This window comes from Capra hircus, chromosome 18, assembly GCF_001704415.2.
Source record: "Capra hircus breed San Clemente chromosome 18, ASM170441v1, whole genome shotgun sequence".
Taxonomy (NCBI): Eukaryota; Metazoa; Chordata; class Mammalia; order Artiodactyla; family Bovidae; genus Capra; species Capra hircus.
In genome coordinates this window covers 56,275,831-56,292,020 of record NC_030825.1, presented here as the reverse complement: position 1 = coordinate 56,292,020, position 16,190 = coordinate 56,275,831, and the positions used below count along the sequence as shown (strand labels likewise).

The 16,190-nt window shown below is 58.6% G+C and overlaps 3 protein-coding genes across 3 annotated transcripts; 2 read left to right on the top strand and 1 right to left on the bottom strand.

Annotated features, from left to right (window-relative positions):
• RPL18 (ribosomal protein L18) lies at positions 81 to 3,886 on the top strand. The gene is made up of 7 exons (XM_005692683.3): positions 81 to 188; positions 1,361 to 1,447; positions 1,809 to 1,916; positions 2,445 to 2,543; positions 3,009 to 3,132; positions 3,282 to 3,351; positions 3,769 to 3,886. Exons 1-7 carry the CDS (start codon positions 186 to 188, stop codon positions 3,842 to 3,844), a joined length of 567 nt encoding a protein of 188 aa, XP_005692740.1. The 5' UTR covers positions 81 to 185; the 3' UTR covers positions 3,845 to 3,886.
• FAM83E (family with sequence similarity 83 member E) lies at positions 5,302 to 15,891 on the top strand. Its single transcript, XM_013971456.2, has 5 exons — positions 5,302 to 6,949; positions 8,527 to 8,694; positions 9,036 to 9,160; positions 13,038 to 13,479; positions 15,047 to 15,891. The coding sequence occupies exons 1-5, from the start codon at positions 6,476 to 6,478 to the stop codon at positions 15,320 to 15,322; spliced, it is 1,485 nt and encodes a 494-aa protein (XP_013826910.2). The 5' UTR covers positions 5,302 to 6,475; the 3' UTR covers positions 15,323 to 15,891.
• SPACA4 (sperm acrosome associated 4) lies at positions 10,688 to 12,266 on the bottom strand. Its single transcript, XM_018062709.1, has one exon. The coding sequence runs from the start codon at positions 11,467 to 11,469 to the stop codon at positions 11,089 to 11,091; it is 381 nt and encodes a 126-aa protein (XP_017918198.1). The 5' UTR covers positions 11,470 to 12,266; the 3' UTR covers positions 10,688 to 11,088.

Below are 16,190 nucleotides of genomic sequence, written 5' to 3'. Positions count from 1 at the left end.
GCTCCTCCACTCAATTCCGGAAACGCCCATCTAGCTGGCCTTCTGATTCACCATAGAGAGGCGTGAGTCATAGTAGAGCGCCGCGTCGCCCAAGTGATGTCAGGTAGGCGCACACGCTGAAGGCTTTCCCCGCCCATCCCGGGCTGCTCGCTCTTTCCGGACCGGGCTAAGGAGGAGGCGCCATCATGGTGAGCTAGCTTTGCGGCGTCCTGGCCTCGACCATCCGCCGCCATCCACTGCGGCCCCGGGCTGGGGACGTTCCAAAGGGAGGCAGGGGTTCACGGGTGTTCGAAGGAGGCGACTCCCGCGGTGGGGAGCTGTTTGGAAGCCCGAAGGCCAGGGCTGGGCTTCTTCAGTCTCCCACCCTTCCTGTACTTCTCTCTTGTATAGGTTCCATCGTAGGTGACCAGATTGAGGGGCAAGAACGTTAAGTAGTATGACCAGGGCTACAGTGCCAGTAACTGGCGGAGCCAGGATTCGGACCCAGGAACTGGTTCCACATCCATTCTTGCTGTGCTGCCCCTGTGTTCTGTCACTCCCCAGCCTGGGAAGTTGGGTGCTGGTGGGGGGAGTCGTCAAGCGGCTGGTGCCCGTGTTTGGGGGCCAGGCGGGCTTCCGTTCGAGATTCAATTCCCTGTCCTCTGCATTCCCTGTGACTGGAAAGCATCTATCTGTTCTTTGGAGACCCAGTAATTTTGTTTCAAAGATGTGAGTTGGGTAACAAGTGCTCACAGAAGGTGCTCACCAAGGGTCTTTGCATACCTAAATGCTGGATGAATGAGAGCTATTGACAAGTAGTTCTTTACAATTCATGACATAGCCATAGGCTTCCTTCAGCATTCTTAGCACTAGAGTGGGAAAGCGCCTGATCAGGTTTTTGGAGTTAAGATAATGCTTGAAAAGTGGTTTTAAGATTGGTTCTGTACAGAGTACTTGAGAAAAAGGCTGGTTGCTTTTATGATAACTTAAAGTCAGTCCTTGGTTTGTTTCTGATAACGCTCCACGTATGGGAACAAGCGTTGAGAGGTTAAATGGTACTTACATTTTTGAAAAACATAGCTGCTAAAGAACTAAAAATTTGAGTTAATAGGGGTGCCGTTAAGGTCATTGTGCTGAGCTGACAGCTTACTGTGTAAAATTAGCACTCTTTCCCTTTTAAAAAAAAAAAAAAAAAAGACTTGAGACCCAGAGAGTTTTAAGTGATTTTCCCAGATTGTTCTCAGTGTGGGTCTGGCGTTGGTTGTCTCCAGACACTGCGCCTTTAGCTGTTTCTCGCACGTAAGGAATAATTGAAAATGTTTATGTGGTATCTGCCAAACGAGAGTTGGGTTCACAGTCTTCCCTTCCTTCACCCCTTCAGGGAGTTGACATCCGCCACAACAAGGACCGAAAGGTTCGACGCAAGGAGCCCAAGAGCCAGGACATTTACCTGAGGCTGTTGGTCAAGGTGAGGTTTGGGCCAGAGACCCCTCATCAAGGCCACCCCAGAAACAGAACTTAAGAGCCTCCATGTGGTTTCGCTCACAGGCTCCCTGCAGGGGCCTGGAGTGCAGGCACGAGTCTGCTGCTTTCCCAGAGCTGCTGGAGATTCCAGCTTTTTCAGTCTCCAGGCCTGTTCACAGCCGGGGGGGTGGTGTGGGGGATTTTCTGGGTCCCTGGCCGGGTGGGACTCGGCCAGCTCTCTCTAGGGCTCTATGGGATGGGGGAAAGCCCTCAGTCATCTGTTTGCCCCTTTGTTAGAAAGCTGGGAGGAAGGGGCTGGGCTCGGCTACCCTGGGTTCTCACTCTTCATTTTCCTTCCGCTCCAGCTGTACAGGTTCCTGGCCAGACGAACCAACTCCACCTTCAATCAGGTTGTCCTCAAGAGACTGTTCATGAGCCGTACCAACCGGCCACCGCTCTCCCTTTCCCGGATGGTGAGGGGCTGATGCTGGGGCTTAGCCAACCTGGGGGAGCAACTGGGTCATGTTTGGAGCCCGACTTCGAGAAGAAGGGTGGGCTTGGAGCTCTCTGGTAGCAGCCTGGCTGTTAGCTGGCTTAACTTCATCCAGCGGTGGGTGCAGAACTCTGACCCCTCTGATGGAAGCAGTATAGTGGGAGCGTTGGACTGGCTTAGCCTCATTTTCTTTCTCGCCGTGTCTGTGGGGTTGCAGTTTACAGTGTCTTTTATGAAATCTTCCTGAGGCTTGAAGTCTTAGAGCAAGTCCTCGGCATCAGAAGCTTTCTTTAGGAGAGATCTGTTTGCACGTTTTTTGGAGGTTTCCCCAGGCTGGGCCTGAGAGTAGGCTTGTGGTAGTTAGAGAGGTGTGGCCTGGGTGGGTTTAGCCCAAATGAGGCACAACTGTTGGCCCTTGGGACGCCTGGATCAGTGGGGCTGGATGTAAGCACCAGAAGGGACTTGTTTAACGTGTATATCACGGCCCCCTCCCCTGTGCCCATCCCAGATCCGGAAGATGAAGCTTCCTGGCCGGGAGGGCAAGACAGCTGTGGTCGTGGGGACTGTAACCGATGATGTGCGTGTGCAGGAGGTGCCCAAACTGAAGGTGAGTGGGGAGATGTGGCTCGGGAGCACAGGGGGTGTCACACGGAGGCCCTTGTCCTGCTCTGGTGCCATCAGGCTCGTCTCGCCTCTGGGTGAGGCAGGCATCAGGCCTGAATTGCAGGGGGGGGTGTGGACAGCGGGCGTCCCTGGGCACGCCCCTTCTGGGGCCCTGCTGATGGTGCTCGCTCTGCCACTTTGTTATCTCTGGACAGTGTTCCACAGTGTCTCTGCTTCAGCTTTCTCACCTGTGTGCTGGCTTAGGTTTGTGGTGTCAGGGGGGTTTCTAGATGTAAACTGGTAAGAATGGCTACATTCTTAGGGCTCAGGCTTTTGCCTCCAGTAGTTGGTCATCAGGCAGAATAAGCAGCCGGAACTCCTGCTGGATCTGGGCAGGGGACCAGAGGTCCCAGCAGCTCCTGGGTCGCCGTCCAGGGGGCTCTGACTATGCCCGTCCTCTGTCCCCTAGGTGTGTGCTCTGCGAGTGAGCAGCCGCGCCCGGAGTCGCATCCTCAAGGCCGGGGGCAAGATCCTCACCTTTGACCAGCTGGCCCTGGATTCCCCCAAGGGCTGTGGCACTGTCCTCCTCTCTGGTGAGTGGTGCTTCGTGGCTCAAGGGGTTTGTCATGAGCCGTGGGGCTCCTGGCAGCCTTTCCCTTTCTGGGTCTGGGAGGTCAGGGACAGCCCTCCCCCCACACCCCAGCCTGGACAGCCTGAGCCACCCCTCCCTCCCCTTCCCTAGGTCCTCGCAAGGGCCGAGAGGTGTACAGGCATTTCGGCAAGGCCCCAGGAACCCCACATAGCCACACCAAGTGAGTATGCCCTGCACGTCGGCCTCGCCATGCTTCCAGCTATTTCTGTCAGCCCAGAATCTCTGCTTTTCCTTCACGGCTCTGCCTAAAGCTCTGTTGTTTGGGTGTTGAGCTTCCTGCCCAGCCAGCATCACTGGTGTGGGTTCTTCGGGGCCTGTCCCGCCCTGGGTGGGGCCTGCACCTTGTCCAGTTCTGGGGCGCCCTGGTTGACACCCCCAGGCCCTTCAGCCACTCCTGGCCATCTGGCCCCCTGCGCTGCCAGGCTTTCCCGCTGACCCTGCCTCAGTTGATGAGGCCCTCTGCTGGTGTCCCTGTGCTGGCTGCTCTGTTAGAGCAGACATTTCTCAACTCCCAGCTGGCTGGCGGGCCCCAGCAGCCCCAACTCACTCTTAACTTGGGCCCCTTCTCTCCCTGCAGACCCTACGTCCGCTCCAAGGGCCGGAAGTTCGAGCGCGCCAGAGGCCGACGAGCCAGCCGTGGCTACAAAAACTAACCCGAGAGTCTACCTTGTTATTAAAATGGTTTTGGATGCTAACAGTCTTCTGTATATTATTGGGGAACGGAGTAGGGAGAGGGTTGGAGCCCTCAAGGAGAACCCCATCATTTTGGGCAGTGGGTACCATGCCCCTCTCTCTGCCAACAGAGATCTGTACGTGGCTTTACCATCTGATCGAAGCGTGGCTCAGATGGTAAAGAATCCGCTTACAAAGCAGGAGACCTGGGCTCGATTCCTGGGTCGGTAAAATCCCCTGGAGAAGGGAATGGTTACCCGTTCCAGTATTCTTGCTTGGGGAATCCCATGGACAGGAGCCTGGCAGGCCACAGTCCATGGGGTTGCAGAGTCAGATATGACTGAGCGACTTCCATGGTTTTTATAGTAGTCGTGTATGAATGTAGAGTTGGACCATGAAGGCTGAGTGCTGAGAAGAATTGATGCTTTTGAGTTGTGCTGGAGAAGACTCTTGAGAGTCTTGGATAGCAAGGATATCAAACCAGTCACTCATCCCTGAATATTCATTGGAAGGGCTGATGCTGAAGCTGAAACTCCAATACTTTGGCCATCTGATGTGAATGGCTGATTGGAAAAAACCCTGATGCTGGGAAAGATTGAGGGCAGGAAGAGAAGGGGGCGACAGAGGATGAGATGGTTGGATGGCATCACTGACTCAATGGACATGAATTTGAACAAACTGGGAGGTAGTGAAGGACTGGGAAGCATGGCATACCGAGGTTCATGGGGTTGCAAGAAGTGGGACATAGTGACTCAGTGACAACCCCTCTATGTAGACCAGCCTCTGGGATGAGCCCCTTAATGTCGTGCTGTGGGGGGCAGAGTCTGCAGGGGCCTGAGTGTCTGCGGTGCCCACCCTAACCCTGTTGGCGCCCTCGGACCCTGCTGCACCTTTGGGACCTAGCAGCCACGTAAGGCTGAAGCCCCACCTCCTTCCCAGGTGTCTAGTGTTAATGACACCTGCTTCGTTTTTGAACCAGCCACACCTACTCTTAAAGGACCAGTGCTCCCTTCAGGGATCTCCACGTTAGGGATGGCTGGCAGGGCTTGGACCAGGAAATAGAAATGGGTTAGGACACAGGGAGAGGGTGTGTGGGAACAGGTGATGTGAGCTCCCGCCCCCGAAGCCGAAGTCTGGCGGGCCGCTGGGACCTTCCCTTTGGTCCCACACCCTAGACTTCCAGGGGCCTGTGATGGCCCTCCCCCTGTATTTGCACAAGGGGCTGGGTTCCCCGGATCCCAGGAAGAAACCTAATGAATAAGGCAGGCCGGCCGGCCGGAAGAACCACAGGAATAAAGGAGGTCTCCAGGCCCCTGATCTGACCTCCAGAAAGGCAAGAGGAGGGGAAGGGGATGGAGACCTGGGAGAGATGGGGGTCTGGGGAGGACTGGAGGGAGAGGGACTGGCCTGGCTTCATTCCTCTTCTCTTTGCAGGGCTGGTTTGCTGTGGTCTGGCGGAGGGGAGCCGACTGGGTGCTGGAGAGGGGGCTTCTTGTTGAGAGGGATCAGGGAGGTCCACTGAGCAGAGGTTGAGTCAGAATTGTCAAAGGGGCAGCTTGGGAGGGATGCAGAGTGGTCATCCTGGAATAAGTGGACAGTCCGCTGGCCGGAGGCAGTGGGGTTAAGGCAGAAATCCTGGCTGGAGTGGGCCTGAGATCACTCAGAGGGCCGGATCAGTGGTCTTAGGAACCGGGGTTAGTTGATCCGGCCATTAGTCTGAATGGGCTGATTCCATTGTAACGAAACTCCGTGTAGAGGGCACCCACCCCCGCCGCAGCCTGAGTGGGTGCGAACACTCAGGGAGCAGGGTCTTCACCCTGCAGAGGAGACAGACTGAGTTCCCCAGCTGGGAAAGGTGATGCCAAGACTTAGGGCTGGTGTGCACCCTCCCATGGCTGAGAGGGGCGGTTCACAGAGAAGGATTCCGGGACGGTCGGCCAGTGAGGACCGGTGAGTCAGGCGGCTGGTTGTCGGGAGAAACATTCCATCCATTCCATCGGAGCCTGCTGGTTGCTCCACTGGGCGGTCAGATGTTGAGATTGTCAGCTGGAAGCGATCCATGTCTTCCGTACCGTCAAAGAGACAGCCAGAGAGGGTCAGTTAGGTGTGCTATCTGCCAGGGGCAACTGGGCAGCCCACTCTGCCTTTAGCTAGGGACGTTTGGATGCTCAGAGACAAACGGACAGCCTGTTGCCTGGCAGGAGAGTCAGCCTGAGCCAGAGGCAGGGTCACCTGGAGCCTCGTGTCGCCAGCGGGGCTGGAGGGGGGCTGGCGTGTCAGGAAGCAGAGCTGGGTGGCTGCAGACAGGGTCAGGCGGTCATCCTGACCGACCCGCAGGGGGCCACTCGTGGGCTCTGCCAGACCATCGGAGTCTGGCAGGAAGCTCAGGTGGCCGGCGGGCTGTTGGTCTGAGCAACGCCACGCTCTGGGAGGTCCCTCATTTGGGCAGTCCGATCGTCAGGACGACGAGCCGTCGGGACTGAGGGCTGTGCGGGTGGCGTTGCACGGCCACACGGAGTCTGCCTCTCTGGAGACCTCTAGATGCTCGGTGTCCAGAGACGGCCAAGCCCTCCGGACATCCAGCCTCACCATCCTCCCCGCCAAACGGCACGATGGCAGCCTCCCAGCTGGCAGCACTGGAAGGATTGGAGCCAGGGCCCGGGGGACTACCCCAGACTGAGGCCAGCCCTGGCTTCCTGTACTCCGAGGGCCAGCGACTGGCGCTGGAGACTCTGCTGGGCGAGGGCGTGGAGGCGTTCGAGGCCTGCCTGCGGCGCGAGGGGCTGCGGCCCTTCCTGGGCAGAGAGGAGCTCCGGGGCCTGGTGGCAGCGGCTGAGGACTGGACAGCTGCGAAGCCTGACCTTGGCGGGGCAGCAGAGGGAGCCGACACCACCCACGGGGTCTCGGGCAGCCTGACCTACTGGCCGGGACAGTCGGAGGAGGCGGTGCCCGTGCTGCGCCTGGGCTGGCCAGAAGACTCAGCCTGGAAAGGGATCACCCGGGCCCAGCTGTACACCCAGCCACCTGGCGAGGGCCAGCCATCCCTCAAGGAGCTGGTGCATCAGGAGATTCGGGCCTCCCAGAAGGTGGGAGCCGCAGGGGGTCCCTCCCCGAGACTTGGCCATCCTCACGGGTCAGCTCCCAGATGTGGGCGTGAGGAAATATCACTTGGGAGCCCGGCATTCTGGACCGCGCGTGCCCACACTTCCGAGGATCCAGGCATCCACACAGCCCCGATCTCACCCTTACCCTCTTAGATCTGTGGGTTCCTACTCTCTCCCTAAGACCTGGGTTCCTCAGGCATCCATGCCTCTTGGACCTAAGTATGACCGCACACCTCAGTCACTTACTCAACCCCACCCCCACGGCCAGGGTAGATGTCTTTATCCTCCTTTGTGCCTCGCTTAGTCACTCAGTCGTGTCCAACTCTTTGTGACCCTATGGACTGTAGCCCACCAGGCCCCTCTTGTCTGTGGGCATTCTTGTCCAAGCAAGAATACTGGAGTGGGTTGCCACTTATTCCTCTAGGGGATCTTCCCAACCCAGGGATAGAACCCAGGCCTCCCACACTGCAGGTGGATTCTTTACCCTCTGAGCCACCAGGGAAACCCAAGAACACTGGGGTGGGTAACCCATCCCTTCTCCAGGGGAACTTCCCCACCCAAGAATTGAACCAGGGTCTCCTGCACTGCAGGCAGATTCTTTACCAGCTGAGCTACCAGGGAAGCCCTTATCCTCCTTCAGGGGGGCCCAAATGAGTTTGAGCAAGCTCGGGGAGTTGGTGATGGACAGGGAAGCCTGGTGTGCTGCAGTCCATGGGGTCGCCAAGAGTTGGACACGACTGAGCGACTGAACTGAAAATGTCTGCCCTGCTGCCCCTTGGATGGCCCATTCTATAACAACTTTTTTATGTCTCTACTGCCACGCTAAGTGTTTTTTTATGGGTTAACCCACCTAATCCCAAGGAGGGTCCTATGAGGTTGGGCTTCATGTATCCACTGAGGAGACAGGGAAAGTGAGGCATGGCAGGTTGTCCCTTGCCTTTTAAGTAGCCGAGTGGGGCTTTGAACCAAGGCCCTCTGGCCAGTGACTCAGGGTTCAACACCACCACCTTTTTCTGCCTGCCAGCTCCAGGCTCCTCAGCATTTCCCTGTCCCCAGAGCTCACCTTGGAGGCCTGGCAGGTTATCCCACCCAAGGACCAGGTGTGCAGCTGCCCCCAGTGAAGGGCCTCCAGCCCACGGAGCCCTGGAGCCTGGCAGCCATGTAGTGTCAAAGCCCAGGGGTACTGCTGCAGACGTGTGCTTTATGACAGTTTTCCAGCAGTTAGAGGTGGAGGGGCTCCAGAAAGCCTGTTTGCTTCTCATTCACACATCGTTGTTGTTCAGTCGCTCGGTCGTGTCCGACTCTGCGACCCCATGGACTGCGGCACGCCAGGCTCTTTGTCCTCCGCTGTCTCCTGGGGTTTGCTCAAACTCCTGTCCCTTGAGTCAGTTCACATATAGGCGCTGAATGAACAGTAGTATGTGTCTCGGGGTCTCCCCCCTCAGCTTCCCTGAATGTCCCACGGAGCCTGGACCAATAAACGCTCTGGAGGACCTCACCCCCGGAATGTGCCCCCCTAGCCCCAGGCTCCACCCACAGCCCCTCTCCCCACCCCTCAGCTGGTGGCCGTGGTCATGGACGTCTTCACTGACCCAGACCTGCTTTTGGACCTGGTGGAGGCTGCCACTCGCCGCTGGGTGCCTGTCTACCTGCTCCTGGACTGTCAACAGCTGCCTGCCTTTCTGACGCTGGCCCAGCAGCTGGGGGTCAACCCCTGGGCCACCGAGGTAGGGGCCAGGTGGCTGGAGGGTGACACCCCAATTCCCTGGCACTGCGGTGGAAGCAGCGGGGGGCAGACCCTTCCAGGGGGTGCTGGGTCATCAAGGTGGATGCTGCCTGAGAGTGTCCCCTGAGATCTGATGCCCAGGGCATGGGGGTGGGGCAGCTGGGGTGAGCCTTCCCGTGGGGTCCGTCAAAGTTAAGACTATCCACAGGAGACCCCTGGGGAAATTGGGACAGACCCTCCCATGGGCCACCCAGGTAGGAGCAGCCTGGAGGGAGGGCACCGGGTGGAGGTCAGCGGGGAGGGGAGGGTCGGCTTGAGCAAGGGCATGCCCTCCCACTGCAGAACCTAGACATCCGAGTCGTGCGGGGATGCAGTTTCCAGAGCCGCTGGCGTCGGCAGGTGAGCGGCAACGTGCGGGAGAAGTTCGTGCTGCTGGACGGCGAGCGGGTCATCTCAGGATCCTACAGGTGCGGCGCCCCCGACCCCCCACCGCCCGGCCTCCGGTCCCCAGCTCCCCTTCAGCCGGCAGTGGGGCATGCCCTTCCCCAGACTCTCTTTCCTTCTCCATAAAATGGGTCTGTACCCACTCCTGCCCGGGAGAGGAGGGGTCTTGTAGCAGAACAGGCTGGCACTGAACCTCCCGCCGGGCGGCGTTGTGGCCTGGGGACTGGGCTCCCGGTGTGTGGGAGCTCCCATGCCAGGGGGACCCAGACTGGAGTCCAAGCTCTGCTCTGGGTGGCTGTCTCCACCTCTTTGAGCATCTGTGCAAAAATCAGAGGGCTTCCCAGGTGGCGCAGGGGTAAAGAACCCGCCAGCCCATGCAGGAGTTATAAGAGACGTGGGTTCCATCCCTGGGTCAGGGTGGTCCCCTGGAGGAGGGCATGGCAACCCATGGCAGTGTTCTCATCTGGAGAATCCCATGGACAAAGGAACCTGGCAGGCTACACTCCATAGTGTCATACAGAGTCGGACACGACTGAAGCAACTTAGCACGCACGCAAGGATGCAAAAATCAGAGCTGGTGTACAAACGGCCTGGTCCTCAGACCATCTCCTGTCCCTCCTGTTCTCTCCCTGGGGGCCAACTGACCCTGGAACCTGGCTCCATGACTTCTTAGCTCTGGGACATTGGGCTGGCTGGTACCTCCCCTTACTCTGAACCTCAGTTTTCCCATCTGCAAAGTGTGAAAATAGCAGCATTTACTTCCTGGGAACGGCATGGCGCAGGGCACGTGGACTCCGAGCCCAATGGCCTGGGGTCAAATTCTAGCTCCAAGTTACTGGCTGTGTGACTTTGTGCAACTGACTTCCCCTCTGTGCCCAAGTTTCTCCCTCTAGACAATGGGATGGTCTGGTTGGCGCATCTAGAGCAAAGTTTCTCAAGACAGGTACTGCTCATGTTTGGGGCTGGATGATTCCGTATTGCGGGGGAGCTTTCTTGGGCTGGATGGCCCCCTACCCAGGAGATATGGGCAGCATCCAGCTTCCCCAGTTATGACAACCCAAACCATCTCCAGACATTGCCAGGTGCCCCCCTTCGGGGGCAGACGTGCACGGTTGATTACCTTTGCCCTAGCCTGGTGACTTTCAACTTTGAGCAGGCCCAGAGTTACCTGGGTGACTTGTTAAATAAATCCCAGATTTCTGGGCCCCACCCCTATTCAGCCAGCCTCGGCTGGCGCCCAAGAATTGACATTTCTAGCAAGTTCCTGGTTAATGCTGATGTTGCTGGTCCAGGGACCACACTTTGAGAACCACTAGCATTAAGACTGGGACGTTGGTTTTTTTTTTTTTTTTTTTGGCTGCGCCTTGCAGCTTGCTGGATCTCAGCTCCCCAACCAGGGGATTGAACCCGGGGGACCTCAGCAGTGAAAGTGCGGAGTCCTAACCACAGGACCGCCAGGGAATTCCCGAGACTGGGAGGTTTTGGAAGAGAATCTTTGTTCTCAGCTTCACTTGGGGATTCCGTAAGATAATCATGCCTGGCACGGAGCATAAGATGTGCTGCACCAACGTCAGCTGTCATTTATTATTATTTGATTTTTTGTGTGTGTGGTTGTTTTTTTTTTAACCATATTTCATCGACTCTAAGGTGCCACCAAAGGAAAGAAACATCCTGATCCAAATCTGAAAAGATAACACGTCTTAAAACCAATGAAACACAGTAGTCCAGTCCAACCCATCGGACATGGCTCCCCCATCACTAAATTGGAGGGCCTGGGGCTGCTTCCAGAGCATCGGGCTCCTCCGGTGGGCAGCCCTCGAATGGATGAGGCCAGGGCCACGAGAGGTTGTCCAGGGCCTCTGGCCATTTAATGGGGGAAGGGGATGGAGGTGGGGGGCAGGGGGAGCAATGCAGCCAGGAGACCAGCCCCAGGCCCTGCCCTCCAGGTCGGTCACGGCACGTGTCGGAGCAGCAGCAGCTCACCCAGCGCCAGGCTGGCAGCGGCCCCCGCCAACCGGCCGCGCGTGGGGTCAGGGGCCCCGTTACACATGTGGCCATTGCAGCAGTTGGTGGTGAGGCTGTAGGTGACGCCCATGTAGTTGATGGGCTCCTCGTGGCCGCACGAGGTGGCGTGCACGCAGCCTTTATTGAGGATGGGGCCGATGCCAGGGGCCACCCCGTGGCCCGTGAAGCAGTCCTCGTCGTCGCCACAGCGCATGCTCGTGCCCGGACAGCTCGTGGAGTCGGTCAGCTCACAGAAGACACAGTCCTTGACGCCCGTCGTGCCGGGGGCCAGAACCATCACCAGAAGCAGCAGCCAGCCGAGGACCATGGTGGCCTGGCGGCGGTGACGGTGCCCCAGCCAGGCCGTGGGCTTCCCGGGCCTCCCGGAACTGCTGAACCACACGCCTCGCGCCCTCGGGGCTTCTGATCTCCCAGGCCCAGCACCCGGTGTGGCCTCAGTTCCCGACGCTCCGCGTCCTTCTCCCAAGCTCCGTTGTGACCACTGCTCTCGAATCCTCGGGTCTCAGAAACCCCCCTGGGGACGGAGATGAGCCAGCGGCCGCTGCCCGACAGGAGTCTCTGTGGAGCGGAATGGGGGTGACCTCACAGATGCGCCCCCTCCCCAGGGTTCCCACTGGCCGCTCCGGGGCTGAGGTCATAGGTGGGGAAGGGGTGTCACAATCTGAGCAGGCAGGCTGGCCCACCGACCTGCCGGGGAGTGAGGATGCTGACACCCCACGAGGTAAGGATGCTTGGGCCGGCGTTTGTCACCCCGGCCTCGAAGTGGCCGTCTCTGCCGGGTGCTGCTATGGTACCCGCTGAGGCGCAAGATGACGTGGATCAGGGCGAGCCTGGTTTTGCAATGGGCAAACCGAAGCTTAGGGAGGGAACATGACACATCCAAATTCCCCTGAGCCAGGAGGAGAGCCCAGGTTCATTTAATTCCAAAGAGAGCATTTACTGAGCACCTGCTGTGTACCAGCACGTGCGCTTGATTCTCTAAATCACAACCAGTGTGATCACAGGGATAGTAAGGGCACAGCTCACCATTGGCTTTAATTTTTTTTAACTCTTCTAAAGTATTTATTTACTTATTTTAATTGAAGTATAGTTTGGGGGGATTTTTTTTTTTTTTTTGGCCATGCCGTGCAGTGTGTGGGATCTAGTTCCCTGACCACTTATTGAACCCACGTCCTGTGCATTGCAAGTGTGGAGCTTCTTTTTCTTTTTAATTTCATTATTAGGCTGAGCTGGGTCTTAGTTGCATGCAGGGTCTTTTAGTTATGGCATGTGGGATCTAGTTCCCCAACCAGGGATGGAACCCAGGTCCCCTGCATTGGGAGTGCAGAGTCTTAGCCACTAGACCACTGGGAAGTCTCGACTCCCAGACTTTTAATGCTGAGTACCTACTGGGCAGGGGGCCTGACCCATATTTTCTGACTCTAATCTTCCTGTGTTTTAGTTCCGTGTGACAAATGAGCAAACAGAGGCAGGGAGCAGGCACACCCAGAGCCTGGTACACAGCAAGCAGTTAATAAGTGGCAGTCAGAATAGGAAGCAACTGAGTCTTCAAAGAGTCCCAGAGGGTGTCAGAATCCCATCTCTTTCAAGAGGTGGAAACTGTGGGAATGGGGCAGAGCCCAGGTTTCAACTCGTCTGATTCCAGGTGATCATTTAAGTATGTTAGCTTATGCCTTCCCATCAGCCCTCTAGGGTAGATACCTGGTTGCCCCCATTCTACAGAGGGGCATGTTGAGGTCAGAGGGATTGCAGGACTTGTTGAGGTCACACAGCCTTTCCATGAGACCAGGCTGGGGGTGGGCGATGCGGGCCAGGCCAGACTTCTGAGGCTGCTTGGAGATCCTGACCCTCCCCTTCACCCTCTATGCCCCCCAGCTTCACATGGAGTGACTCTCGCCTGCACCGTGGCCTGGTGACCCTGCTGACTGGTGAAATCGCCGATGCCTTCAGCCGAGAGTTTCGGACGCTGTATGCAGCCTCCTGGCAGCTCCCACCCGCGCCCACCCCGGGTCCCTTTGTTAGAGCCCTGGGGGGGCTGCAGCTGGCCCACAGCCCAAACCGCGTGGCCCACCGCTGCTCCGTGGCCCCCCTGTCGCCGCCAGCACCGCCTGATGGGTCACTGACCCAACGCCTGGCCGCCTGCCGAGTCTTCGAGGGGGACAGGCAGGAGACCCCGGCCGCACCAGGCCCTGCTCTGAGTGACATCCTGAGGAGCGTACAGCACGCCCGGGTCCCCAGCGGCCCCCCAGCCCGGCCCAGCCGCTCCCTCTGGGACCTGAGTCGCCTGTCGGGCTCTAGTGATGGAGACAACGATGAGGTGAGACTGGGGTAGCGGGCCTGGAAGAGGATGGAGGCCTGTGAGGGCCCCTGCCAGGTGTCTGGTCCTGGGGCGGGGGAAGCAAAACTGCTTCCCTGCATTCCTGATGGCAGGGTCCACTTCCGGTATCCCTACTGTGTGCTGGGCAGGGGAGCACTGGCGACACAGGGCAGAGACCCTGAGAGCCTCCTTTTCAGACCCTCGGCGTTCTCACTGGGGACATGGGCTGAGCTACTGTCCCCATCCTCAGTTTGCTTGGGAGGAGGAGTCAGTGCGGTCAAATGAAATAGATTAATCACCATGGTTACAATGAAGCCCCCAGATGGAATTTATTTTGATTTCCTGACCTCCTCCTCCCATGGTAGTGAGGTGATACTCCTGTTAATGCTCAGGTATATGGATGGAAAAGCTGAGGCACAGAGGGGTTGAGTTTCACTTGCCCAAGGTCAAAGCAACGATCTTTTTTCGGGCACCTTGCCACGCTCCAGGCCCCATGCCAAGTGCTTCCTCAGAGTTGATTAAATGTAACCTCTGCCACAAACGGTCTGAATCTGCCTGCAATGCAGGAGACCCGCGTTCCATCCCTGGGTTGGGAAGATCCCCTGGAGAAGGACATGGCAACCCACTCCAGTATTCTTGCCTGGAGAATTCCATGGACAGAGGAGCCTGGCAGGCTACAGTCCGTGGAGTCGCAAAGAGTTGGACACGAGTGAGTGACTAACACTTTCACCTTGAACTGCCACAGCCATTGAGGTGGATGTGATTACAGCTCTCCATTCACCCATTTCACAGGTGGGGAAACCAAGGCACCAGGGAGGAACTGGATCTCAGCCCTGGTTGCTTCCCATGTGGAACATTTAAATGCTCTGCTCACTGGCTTCCTGGGTTCGAGTGTGCTGTGCATGTTGGGGAGGGGGCTCGGGGAGGTCAGGGGGGGTCTCCCCTCCCTTTTCCCAGCTGCTTAGACACTTGGCAGAGCCTGCCCCCGTTCTCTGTGTCCCTGGATGCAGGCAGACCTGCGGTCAGTCCCGCTGAGCTGTGCCCCCTCTGAGCCTCAGTTTCCCCATCTGCTTAAGTGGGAGCTTGAGGCCACTCCAGAGAGAAATGAATGTCCCCGGAATCACCTCCCTCGGTCCCGATCGAGAGGAGAAGAGGGATGGGCAAGGACAAGGTCCTCGCCTCTTCCGGGTCCTGAGCCGCCCTCACCTGGCATCACCTCCCTTGGCAAACATTCGCCGCCCCCACGCAGCTGGCTGCTGCTTCCTGTTCCTCTCCCCACTGCAAAGCTGCACATGGGGACACAACTCCGCACCTCCTCTGTAGGTCTGGGGGTCCCCAGCCTCCCCATTCACTTCCTTCCTGGTTCTGGAGACATGAAGGCCTTCTCACCTCCCCCCACCCCTCCACACTCATCTCCCTGCAGCCCACCTCCTCTTTCCTCCCCTCCCTCCTCCCTAAGCACCCTCTCCATCCTCCCCCAGGCCCCCCCCCCGGCCCTGCTCTCTTTCTCCCCAGGCTCTGGGACCCCCAAGAACCACCTCTCACCTCCCTGACTTTCCCTCCACAGCTCAAGAAGTCCTGGGGCTCCAAGGACACACCAGCCAAGGCCCTGATGAGGCAACGGGGTGCTGGAGGGGCCCCTGGCGGGGAGGCGGATGCCCGCCCGCTGGCCTGGTCCCAGCCCTGGGGCGGCCCCCTGCCCCTCACCCCTGGCCGCCGCCTCCGCTATCTGTCCCCAACCCGGAGGAGGTTTGCTGAAGATGCTGCCTCCAAACTGTTGGAACCCAGAGGCATCCGGCAGCCAGACAGGGCCACCCAGCCAGGACTCAGGGGGCGGCCCTGACCGGAGCCAAAGCCAAATGGCTCTAGCCCTGACCCAGGCTGGTCAGACAGCGGTCACTTAGAGCCCCCCGCCTCCCTGTTTTACCTGGGACAAAGCTTGTGGCCTTGGTGTCTGGGAGATGCCAAGGGTTTTCCCCCCCATTTGTTCTAGAATGCGGGCAAGCCCAGTGCCCACTCTGGACCTCAGTGTCACAGCCTAGAAAACGGGCAGGTTAGGCGAGGTCCTGACAGCACAGCTGTTCCCGCCGGGGCAGAACTTCTCTGAGGAGACGCCTGGCCGAGTGGTCCCCGAGCTGGAATTGTGCGGGGATGAAGATGGGGTTCTCGGGTCTGAGAGGAGGCTTCCTGAACCCGCCTGCGCTCAGGAGCTGTGGGGTAAACGGAGCCTGGCCGCGGAGAGGAGAGAAGGTCCGGAGGGGGTGGCCGAGCCGAACCCCGAGGCCCTGGGGAACAGGTCCGGGCTAGAGAGGGGAAGCCAGCAGGGCCCGAGTCTGTTTCGCGGGGGTAAGTGGCTGATTGTTAGGGCTGCCCTTTACCTCTGCTCAGAATAAAGCTGCTTTATGCCAGAAACGTGCGTTTCCGCAGCCTCACGAGAGACCCCGGAGTCCAGACCTGGCTCCTTCGTCCCTCAGACCTGGGAGTCCTGGCCCCCGTCAGCCTCCCTCCCCAGGATCCCGAGTCGGGGTCGCAGCACCCCGGCCGGGGGGCTTGGGGGGAGTCGGGTGCCCCGCGCTGGCCTCCCTGCCTCCATCTTCGCCTCTGGGAGAGGCTTCTGGGTCACCGGGCCCACAGGCGTGCGAGTGGGCTAGAGGACCTCGCCCTCCCCTAGGCCTTGGGGGCCCCAGCCTCCGGCGGCACATCCCCTCCGC

Bases quoted from the DNA above. Each gene is read 5' to 3' on its own strand.
- SPACA4 (XM_018062709.1), bottom strand. From the start codon at position 11,469: ATGGTCCTCGGCTGGCTGCTGCTTCTGGTGATGGTTCTGGCCCCCGGC.
- RPL18 (XM_005692683.3), top strand. The intron at 1,448-1,808 runs GTGAGGTTTGGG...CTTCCGCTCCAG, and splicing joins ACCTGAGGCTGTTGGTCAAG to CTGTACAGGTTCCTGGCCAG. The intron at 3,352-3,768 runs GTGAGTATGCCC...CTCTCCCTGCAG, and splicing joins ACCCCACATAGCCACACCAA to ACCCTACGTCCGCTCCAAGG.
- FAM83E (XM_013971456.2), top strand. From the start codon at position 6,476: ATGGCAGCCTCCCAGCTGGCAGCACTGGAAGGATTGGAGCCAGGGCCC. The intron at 6,950-8,526 runs GTGGGAGCCGCA...CCCACCCCTCAG, and splicing joins AGATTCGGGCCTCCCAGAAG to CTGGTGGCCGTGGTCATGGA. The intron at 13,480-15,046 runs GTGAGACTGGGG...TTCCCTCCACAG, and splicing joins GTGATGGAGACAACGATGAG to CTCAAGAAGTCCTGGGGCTC.